At 30.5% G+C, this 11,414-nt stretch overlaps 1 protein-coding gene across 1 annotated transcript; it reads right to left on the bottom strand.

Annotated features, from left to right (window-relative positions):
• Positions 1-9,511: 9,511 nt before the first annotated feature.
• Positions 9,512-10,339, bottom strand: LOC118036921 (major pollen allergen Ole e 10). Its single transcript, XM_035042782.2, has 4 exons — positions 10,273-10,339; positions 10,020-10,048; positions 9,686-9,923; positions 9,512-9,537 (listed from the first exon to the last, which is right to left on the bottom strand). Exons 1-4 carry the CDS (start codon positions 10,337-10,339, stop codon positions 9,512-9,514), a joined length of 360 nt encoding a protein of 119 aa, XP_034898673.1.
• Between the last annotated feature and the right edge of the window lie 1,075 nt (positions 10,340-11,414).

Here is an 11,414-nt window from a genome sequence, read left to right as displayed (position 1 = left end):
ACACATGAATGAGAGGTATTTACATTTTTCTTCTCATTTACTAAATGTTGTTCTAATAACATGGCTAAATATCAAGCCTTGACTTTTAGGCTAAAGATAACTGTGAATATAAAAATGCCTCACCTTGAATTATTTGGAGATTCTCAATTAGTCATCAAATAACTCCTCTAACTTTATGAAGTAAAAAAGCCAGAACTTGTCCTATATCACAAGTATGTATTAAAAATAATGACATCATTTGATTGCATCACTTTAAGGCATGTAACTCGAAAAGAGAATAAGCAAGCCGATGCCTTAGAAAATCTAGTGTTAACATTAGCATCATGTAGTGAGAAAGTAAAAGTCCCTCTATGTCAAAGATGGTTGCTTCCATCGATAACTAGTGATTGAGAAATGAAAAACCAAATAGGTGTCATTTCTATTTATGAGATTGAGAAAGAAGACTAGTGTCAACCACTTATCAAGTATTTAAAATATAGTAAGCTACTTAAAGACCTATGCCATAAGACATATATGAGGTGTAAAGCTTCTTACTTAATATACTTCCAAGACACTATTTATCGATGCTATTTTGATGGAGTCTTTTGTGTTGTCTTAGAGAAGATGAAGCTATAAAAGATCTAAAAGAAACATACTTAGAGATTTATGAAGCACACTAATCAAGTCCTAAACTTTATTTTTGGTATAAAAAGAATAGGATATTACTAGCCTACAATGGTGAAAAACTATATAGACTATACTAGAAAATGTCAAACTTATCAATTTTATGCTAATTTGATCCACTATTATATTTGAAAATTTCTTCTTGGCCCTTTAATGCTCGGGACTTGATGCGATAAGGTCATTGTCAACAAGTTTAGATGGACATCTTTACATCTTAGTCGCAACTGATTACTTCTCAAAGTGGGCTAAAGCTGCAGCATTAAATGAGTTCAAGAAAGAGAAAATTGTAAGCTTCATTTAGACAAGATACAAACCAAGTTAGGTTTGGATTTTGCTTGAAAATGCTTGCTCACCAGTTTTGTGAGATTAGATATATCTCTTAAACTATATATTGGATCAAGTTAAAGTTTTATAGGAAAATACTAGACACATGAAAATATATTGTGGTAAAATCTCAAGTCAATTTTATTTTGGAAACATATTATTTAAATTTTTTGAAATTGTTGTTATTGTTTTGGTAGATTCATCAACAAAAATGTTGTTTTTTTTACTATTTTCAACTTAAATAGTCCATACCTGTAATGAGTTAATTTTGGACAGGAAAAAGAGATTAAATGAGGCTTATTTAGGCCTTAAACTTGTGAATGAGCTTAGGCTACAAGGGTTGGCCTAAGCTTTAAATGACTTGGATTCATTAAAGAATTGGAGTCCATACTTTGTAAAGATTACAAGTCTCATATAGACTTGATGTGGTGCCATTTAAGGGGATCTTTCTCTTGGGTTTTTTTTTTTTTTTCATATTTTATTGGTACTTTTAGAACTTTAAGGAGAATAAGAGGAGGCAATATAAGGAAGGAAATCCTAGAAATAAAAACAAAGTTTTCTAGTTGAATTCCTATCCTAAAAGTTTTGGCCAAAACACCACTTACGAAAGCTTGAAGATTTTTGCTATATAAAGGAATTACTAAAATAAAAGTTTCTTAGTTGAAGAATTTGTTTTTATTATCCTATTTTATTAATTTTATGTTGAACAATTATTTTTAATTTAGGTTTGATTTGACCCATTAGACATTATTTAGGAGTTTCTTTTATTATTAGACTTATGCTAGTTGATTCCTAGTTTAGGCCCATTCGATTGCAACTCAAAAGTGATCCATTATGGTTATTTAAAGAAGATTATATAATGTTTTTGGAACTGTAAATTCCAATAGCTAGGTCATAATAAACGTGAGTTTCTTCCTTTTGATTGTTTGTAGTAAAACATCCTTTCTTTGAAAAGACAAAGTTTGTACATCTGATTTATTGAAGATTAACTGGCTTCATGCTGTCATTTGTATACTTAAGGATCTTAGGTATAAGGTTATTTCTGGGTCCAAGTTTATTCCAATACCTTTGGTTTTTAGGTATATAGTTACCTTTGGGTCATTTTTTTTTTTTTTTTTTATCAAACTTGGTTTTTGGCTTTTCAGGTTGTATTTTAACTTTATAAGGGGGTTGCTTGACTACATGATCAATAGGTCCATATTAGGAGTTCTACAATACAATCATGAACAAGTTATGTGCACAACTTGGTTTCAAACAATATAACTCTTTTATGTACAATGCTCCGACTAATGGATTAGCAGAAGCTTTTAATAAGAACTTATGCAATATTCTTAAGAAGGTGATGAATCACTCAAAGAAGGATTGACATGATAGAATCGAAGAAGCACTATAGGCTTATTATACTACATTATAAACGCCAACTTAAGCTACTTTATATTCCTTGGTATATAGTGTTGAAGATGTTCTTCCACTAGAATGTCAAATTTCATCTCTAAGGATTACAATCCAAGGACTCTTCAATGAAGGCATTATCTGTTTACGTTTCAACAAACTTGAAACCTTATATGAAAAATATCTTGAAGCACAATAATGCTTATTATAATGTTATCAAACTTGAATTTGTAGGGCTTTCAACACAAAGGTGCAACCATATGCATTCCAAGTAAAAGATCTTGTCATGACAGTATGACGTTTGATAATCATGTTAAAACATACGGGCAACAAGTTCCTCTTTAAATAGGATGGACTGTATGTGGTTCAAGAAGTTTATACCAATAGAGCTTACAAAATTGTAAAAGATAATGAATTGAGGATGAGGCCCATCAATGACAAATTCTTAAAGGGATACTATACTTGAGATTTGATGTAGCTCTTAGTCTACACAAGCTAAAACTGTGAATGACATAAAAAAAAATCAAACTATGTTATGACTTGATCTTTTATCCACTAAGGTACACAGGTAACAAGATTTAGGCAAGGATAAAATATAGACTTTATTGATAAAGAAGAATTTTACTACATTAATTGTGTATTCTCAAAATAAAATCATAAGTTATTGTTACCAAAACTTAAAAGCATTCCAAAAGAAAAGAAATAATAGATAAATAAATAAATAAAGGGGTTCCAAATATGAGAAACTAATGACATACCATGGTTTCCAGTTATGTTCTTTTAATTCTCTTTGTTTAGTCTTTAATAGTCTTTTTAATTTTTGAAGAATGACTACACTGGCTTCAATTATCATAGGGAAAGTAGATATTATGGTGATCTCTACTTGAATACAAGAGGTTATGCATTTTCTCTTAAAAAGATCTTTCTTATGCACTTTAAAGGATGAATCTAACTCAAACTTCTTACATTGCACCTCCTTGAGTTGTTCCTCATTTTTGTTATCTTAGCATGGGTGGTGGAAAAAGATCTAGAGGCCTTTTCTATAAGAGCTTCAGAGTTTTTCAACTGCCTTTAAAGCTTTTTGATTTCTAATCCTCGTTGCTATAATGTCATTACAGAAGATAGTGAAGACTTTAAATCATGAATCTATTTAGCATCTTCAATCACTTTAGTCACTATTCTTTTAATAAAGGAGTAATCAAACTTTATATCTTTGATGGACCAAAATATGGTCTCTACTTTATTAGCTAAGTTAAGAAAGTAATGGATTAGTGTATGGATGATCTTATTTTTTATACTCTCCTAACACTTAACACAAATTCAAATCTTATCTTGCCCATTATGTCATTGGCATAATACATAGTTATTCCTGAAGGCGCAAATGCAATAATAGCTCTAAGGGTATGCAAGTTAGTCCTTGTATAGAGCTGGTGCCATAGATTAGTGATTAGACTACTCACGTTACAAACTTTATAAAGGATGAAATTTTCCGATCCCAAAAGAAGTTACACTCATCCCTGGCCTAATATACATGTCAAATTCATTCCTTAGGTCTTGTTGACCAAGCTAAAACAAAGAACAATAAAAAAAAAAGGTTAACATATGATAAGTAACATAAATTGAAGAACAAAAAAAAATCTAACCAATTCATCAACATTATCTAACATGATTGATGCATTAGGGACATTGTAAAAAAACTTAGTCCGCAAGAATTGAACACCTTCTTAGTATGTTATAAACATTTACAATGATAATCACTATCTTCATGTTCACTATTCTCAATAATTAAAATTGTTTCAACATTGTCTTCCTCTTTTTCTTACACATATATCATTGTGAGCATTTTTTAAAAAAAAAAAATTGATGGAAGGTCAAGACAAAAATAGTGTTCATTTACCAATTGTGGAGAAAATGATTGTGTAATCATTTTCTTTGCCTCCAGGGTAGCTATAGTGGATTTGTTCCCGAGAGAATCTTTTGAAACACTCATTCCCTTCATATTAGAAATCACAAATGTTGTCTTCTTTATATGGGAATATGTTTAGGCACCATTATTTTTTCCAAAATCAACTTTAACTACTTGTTTGTTTCTTATATGGGTAGGAGAAATTATTTTTTTCTTTGTCAAGATAAAGACATTCTTCTCTTTTTCCCTTTTTAGATATTGTAACAACATTTGTAAGACCTTTAGGAATGTTTTTCATCTCTTGAGGATAAACTTTGAACCACTTTATAGCCCATAAATCCATGTAGTATTTAGTCACCAAAAGAAGTCTAGCACTTGGAGGAAAGGGAAGCTTGCAAGATAGTAACTCTAGCCATACAAAATAATACATGAGATATAATTCTTTTGGGATTCCTGAAAATAGCATTGGCTTGAGATTCATTAAAATGTTTTCCTAACCCTTTATCGGCATATTTGTTCATCCCAACTAGGATAACATGGCCAGTGGTTGTTCAATGGGTGCTAATTTTTTTTGTAAGCCAACAACTAAAAAATGAATAAGAAAAGGGATGTATCGTGTAGTCTCACCTAATAATATACTTGTTAGAACTGCTATCGTAAGAGAGAATTGCCTTCTAGTTGCCATCATAAATATTACTTCAAAAGTACTAGGATGAATAACTAGAACCAACATCTTTACTAAAAAATACAAATTTGCATAGCCAATATGAAAGAAAAGATGCTAAAAAAATTCATCTTAAATATGACAAGGGACATTAAACTCTTTGAGAAGATGCATGAATTTGTTATAGCGAAACCAAGACTTGTCAAATGAGTCTGATGGATAAGTGATATTATTGGATTTACCAGACTAACCATTTTGATTCATAGAAAAAAGCACCTTGTATCTTAGGTCATCTCGGATTCATCACATAATCACCATTAACAATTTCACATTCCTTACAAAAGACAAATAATAGATACTCGCAGCTTTTTGGAAGAAAATAACCTCTTTTTTTATCAGCTTTAATATGTTCATCAGCAAAAGGGATGACTTCATCATGAAAGGTGATAAAAATAGGATGACCACTAGATTATTTTAATTGCCAAAGTGACATAGACTCCTCTCCACTCGAGGTAGATATCTTGTTAGCAGAAAGATTCCAATGGTTATAGAAAGAACGGATAACATTCATCTGCCATTCATATATAAAAAAAGATGAAAAAATGGTCTTGAATATATGCCCTCTGGAGGATCAGCTCATAGTGTTTCAAAACATGTTATATCCATTCCTAATACTTGGGAGTATACACAAGTGCACTAGAGATTGGGAAGTAATCCTTACAATATGTTTATGCTAGTCTACTGGTGATAGATCAACCAGACAGGATGTTGAAGGACTGAAGCTGGAAAACTTCCTGATGTGAACTACGATGACCATAAAGCTCACAAGAAGTCTGAAATGACAAAAAAAAGATATATGCTTAATGCTTTCAAATGACCACTTTGTAGTGAATAAAATATTGGCGGGTTCATGTACATGAAGGCTTGTTCGACGATACTTGTCCTCAATTACTAAGAATCTTTTTGAAGAAGAAAATGAATTCTTAGAAGTCACCATCTAAAAAAAAGAGTGCATATTAAGGGAATATTTTGAAATAAGGGATATAGAACAAGATAACATTTCCAATGATGTTTACAAATCCTTTTTTTTTAGAGCATGCATTGATCAAGAGCCAAAAAAGAATGGTGCTCTAGCGTTTAAAAAGAGGTTATGAAACATCCAAATCTAATGGTTCATCAAAAGTAGTAGCCGATGATTGTCAATCACCACAACCACAACCGTTGATAGACAACCTTCAAGCTCCATAACCGTTAGGAAACTGTTCAAGTTTCACAATCATTGATAAATGACTTTTTTAGCTCCTTAATTGTTGAGAAACGGCTTTTTGAGAATTGATTAATAGTTCACTGAAGGCCGTAACCTTTGAGAAACGGTTCACGCACCAAATCCCATGAGAAAGCAGCAGTTGTTGAGAAACAGTTATCACTAAACACTATGGAAATTCCCAATCACCAATACAACTTATTTGGAACCTCAGATAAAAAAGAAAAGAGGTGAGGTGCATAATATCCATGCCAAAAAGACATTGATCGTTCAATAACATCCATGCAAAATAAAGTCCCACAGTAAGTCTCAAAAAAAGGTCATTATCCAAGCACAACAATGAATGCAAAGTTTGAAATTAAGCTTTAGCTGCTGTCAATCAAAGTGGACGTGCATTCGTGACTCACGCGGAGCTTTAGCTGCCTGAGAAGTGTGAATTAATATGACCAGGTGGCATTGGAATCTTCTATCAATTAATTCCCACTAATCGAATATTTTGGAATTATAGAGTCATGATCGAATATGCCATCAAAAGTCGAGGCCTTGTATTCCCCAATATAACATTAAATCCAAAACTAGTTTGATGGGTTATTGATTTTTTTTTTTTTTTACAAGGATTTTCCTATTTCTACGTGTTAAGGAAGGAATTATAATTTACTAGCACCAAATCTCTCCTTCCCCTCTCTCTCTCGGCAACTCTTCGAGGAAAGAATGAAATTAACAAAGGAACCAAAACAAGAGAGAGAAAAAATTAATATATCTTAATCGGAATCATAAACGAATTGAGTTAGTGTATTCAGTATGATGAGAACTGCAGAACAAGATATAATAGTAACCACTTCAGTGAAATAAAAATCAATCAAAATTGATCTTTATATTTTTTAATTTTAATAATTATATTTTATTTTCATGATAAAATATATCTGTATTAATTTATTGTGAAATTTAATATAATTAAATCAAACTTTAGTCAAAAAATATATTCAAAATGTAAAGCTCTCTCAACCATATTTTTGAGATATGCCCACTTATTATTAAGTGTAAGTGAACTTGTTTCAAGGGGACATTTATAGAAACAAAAATTTGTCATTTTTATTTTATTTTTACATAAAAAGTAAAATAAAATAAAAATAAATGACATGAACAATTGATATATATTTTGGGCTAACAAAAGGTTGATGCGTGAGATAAGGTATTTAATATATCTTATCATAAATACAAAACCAAAAAATAAAAATAAACCAATAAAATAATATTATATGACATTGGAAAAGAACTAAAAGTCCCTACAAATCTTTTTAAATCGAGGGTTTCATCCTAGACAAAACGGGAAGGAATAATTCTTGGAGCTATAAAAAATTAAAGAAAGAACGCTATCTCAAAAGCTTTTAAAGCCTCTACTCTTGAAGTCTATAAAAAATAAATCCATGTTGGAATCAAGCCTAAATTCCCTATAAGATAGTTTAACAATACCTTAAATACAAATTAAATATACTCTTCAAAATATAAAATCGTCAAATCTTGCTTTTTAATACACCCCTAAATTCATGTTTTTGTAAAGCACAAATCTTGGCTTAATTTCACAAGTAAATTAAGTTACCACATATCAAATCCAAGGGAAGAAAAAGATGATTGTTTATTCATTTTGTAAGAATATTTTAAATAAAGATTGTACCCAATTACATATTTTAATAAAATAAAATTTGCACACGTGTGTTTGTTTAATTTCAAGTGCTTAAAATTGTGTTTATAATGGATTGAGTTTTATTTTTTCGGGTTTTTTTTAAATTGATTTATTTCAATTTTATCTTTCAGCATTTAATTTATTTGAAATTGGTCTTCCTACCTTTTCTTTCATTTCCTTTTTGTTGGTTTATCTAGATTTTGTGCCTATGATCACAATATTTACGAGTTAACTCGGATTGACTTATATTTTTTTGTTTTTTTTTTTAATTATTATTTGTTTTTTTTCATCATTCAATATTAAGTTGTTCAAGCACTTAACCTCATAATTTTATTCAATTTTCTTTCATACATGATCATCCTAGTATCATGACTGACTCAGAGAATTTGTCAAATAAACATAAGAAGCATAGGGTGATGAATCATCTTTTGATTATTCAAATACCTTTATATAGTTTATGTTATACCCAACATCTGCTCGTTTGTTACCCTTAATTAGGATAACGTGTGGTCAGGATCAAATGATAACACTCTTTATATAAGATAATATAGTGATTTTAAGTCTAAAAATCACTTACACAACTATCAGGCGAGTTTTTCCACAAATAAGTGATTTTTATTATCATTGTTATTACATTAGTTTTCTTTTAATTTGTATGCATAAAGTATTTTTGGCATTTAGAAAGATTATTTGCTTTTATGATGATTGCATTGTTGAAAGTTTACTGCCAATTAAACATGGAAATCAGCAAAATTCTGAACAGCAGAAGGCCCATGAAGACGCAAGGAGGTTGGTTTCTGAAATTCTACTTTTGCATTATTACTCGATACTTTTTAAGGGCCTGTTTTGGTTTCTGGAAACTTGCTTTCAAATTGAGAGCATAAACTATACGCACGAGATATTTTTATCTTTTTTGAGATGGTGTTTTCTAGTTTCTGAGTAAAGGAATCAATAAAGCTTTCCAGATGTTTGAAAGCAGGGTTGTTGTTTTCAAAGCAATTAATAGAAAGCCAGAAATTAAGGTTCATTCCAAACAGATTCATGGGATTTTTGCGTTATAACTTGCGAATATTAGTTTAATACAGTAATCTGAAGCTGGATTAGTTGACTAATAATGCGTTTGATGCAGAGATGCTGAGGAGCGAAGGCAGATGATGCTTAGTCAGATTTTGTCTTCTGAAGCACGAGAAAGAATTAAGTTCACATCTGAGATCATCTATAGAAGTTCTTTAATAAGATCATTATTTATCTTTCAATTGTGCATCCATTCTCTGAAAATCTTGTTACATAGTTGCCTTCTCAGAAAGCATCGAATTACCACCCTGCTTATGTTTCAATATTGAATTGGTAGTTAATTTTATTTTTTGATTTCGAACTCAGTTTATGATGCAATAGTGTTTGAAAGAAAATTCAATAAAATTATGTTAATCCTGAGACTAAAGAAGCCTATGCCAAATACCTTGAACATTCTTCTTCTTCTTCTTCTTCTTCTTCTTATTATTATTATTATTATTATTATAGATAAAGCTGAAGTTCACGGAAAGTGTAGCAAGGAGACTCCTCCAGCTTATCAAACAACCATGCTCTTAAATTCTTCAGAACCTTGTGCACCCACTAAGCATATTGGCAGGTCCCATAACCTGACAAATACCAACAACACATGATTACACCAAGTGGGAATATAAAATTCCCAGTACAATCTATCATCTTAGAAAACACAATATATCTTTACATTAATTATCAAACGTATAGGAATTCTTCATACAAATCAAATAAAAAAGATCTTACTTGGATCAGTTTTAGTAATGAGACCAGACTTCTGGTAGTCACAATTCCAAAGGTTTCTGCCATGGAAACTGTAGTAAAGATTCATAGCAACTGATGCATGATTTATGAAGGTATTGGGGTTGAAGCAGGGTCCATTTGGTTGTATGGTCGTGCAATCAACATGACCACAAGCAAATTCAAGATTTGCAGACAGTTCAGCATCAGTTGATGATGGCTTTGCCACACACCAGGTTTTATCCTGCATCAACACAAGAAATTAATTTTTGACTATTTAAGGTCCAGTCTAGACTTCTGGATGAAAGGTTATAGAGATTAATTTCAGTGTTCATTATACCTGTGCGTTAGCCGTTTTGATCATCCCTCCTGCACACATTTAAACAAGAAAATCATAAACTAACATTCTGATACAGAAGCATTTCAAAAATGGAAGAAAAATGATTGGGATTCTATATTTGCAGTCCAAGAAGTGATATTTCGAACATATGGTAGTGGTGATACTGAAGATACAAGGCAGATATGAATGCAAGAAATTTACAGGTGTGAAGCTTGAAAATAAAATGGGATTATAAGAGACAAGACACATATACCAGCATTGCAGAGCAAAAGTATCAGCAGGAAGGGGAGAATGGGAAGAGAGAATGTTGTTCCAGCCATGGCTTTGTTTTCGCAGGAAAATTGAAGAAAACAGAAGACAGTGAAAATTGTTTCCAGTCTTTATGTGAATAAAGAAATGGGAGAGTTCGAATATATAGGACATAGACGGGTATTGCCAGAACGAAAAAAATTACTTCCTGGACAGAATAGACAATGCCATATAGCCAGAGGGTTGTTGGGTTTCTGAATAGTATACTGTAATTGAAATAATAAAACAAAATCATATGAGAGTTTATAAAATCCTGTTAGGTAAATTAAAAGTTATTTAAGAATCTTCTTCGGACTTTAAATAATTCGTTAAAAGTTGAGTTGTCATAAACTACAAGTCGTTTAGTTATTCGGTCTCTAACAGTAATTTATATAAACTACTAGTAAGAAATCTTCTAAATCCCTATTTAAGAGAAAGGGATTGTTATACCTAGAGTATTAGCTCTTTATTATGTGACTTATGTAGTTTTTCTGTTTAATGGACAATCACCAAAAATAAAAAGCATAACTTATTATTTATAAGAAAATTTGAAAAAACCCTATAGATTGGTAAAATATCAATTTGCCGTTTTAGTGTGTGTATATATATATATATATATATATATATTAATTTAGGACAATTTTATAAATTAACGCAATCAAATCCTTACTTGTTATTTCTAGATTTAGAAATATAATCTCTCTATTAATTATATTGTAGTCTTTAATTTCTAAAATATATTTTTAATCAAGTCATACTTAATTAAGTCATTATAATTTAATTTCTAACTAGTGGTTCTTAATGTGTGTGATCTATTAGGTTCCTAAGATGTTGGCCCAATATAAATTATAATTATAATTAAATAGAATTAAATAAATTAAATAATTTTATTTATTATCAATTCAATAATTGATTAATTTATATTTGAAGATTAGGTGTATTGTCTAATAATTTATCATGATCTCTTTAATATTAGAAAAATAATTAATGGTTTGACTTAGCCTTTTAGTGGCCGGTTTCTTAGTGTAATTAATATAAATTTATCAATAATGTTTCTATTTGACATTAAAGCATGAAGTATGTCTTTCATGTTAAATCATGTTTGTT

This window comes from Populus alba, chromosome 1, assembly GCF_005239225.2.
Source record: "Populus alba chromosome 1, ASM523922v2, whole genome shotgun sequence".
Taxonomy (NCBI): Eukaryota; Viridiplantae; Streptophyta; class Magnoliopsida; order Malpighiales; family Salicaceae; genus Populus; species Populus alba.
This window is presented reverse-complemented; position numbering and strand designations above follow the sequence as displayed.

Bases quoted from the DNA above. Each gene is read 5' to 3' on its own strand.
- LOC118036921 (XM_035042782.2), bottom strand. From the start codon at position 10,339: ATGGCTGGAACAACATTCTCTCTTCCCATTCTCCCCTTCCTGCTGATA. The intron at 10,049-10,272 runs GTATATGTGTCT...AAATGTGTGCAG, and splicing joins ACTTTTGCTCTGCAATGCTG to GAGGGATGATCAAAACGGCT. The intron at 9,924-10,019 runs GTATAATGAACA...GTGTTGATGCAG, and splicing joins TCAAAACGGCTAACGCACAG to GATAAAACCTGGTGTGTGGC.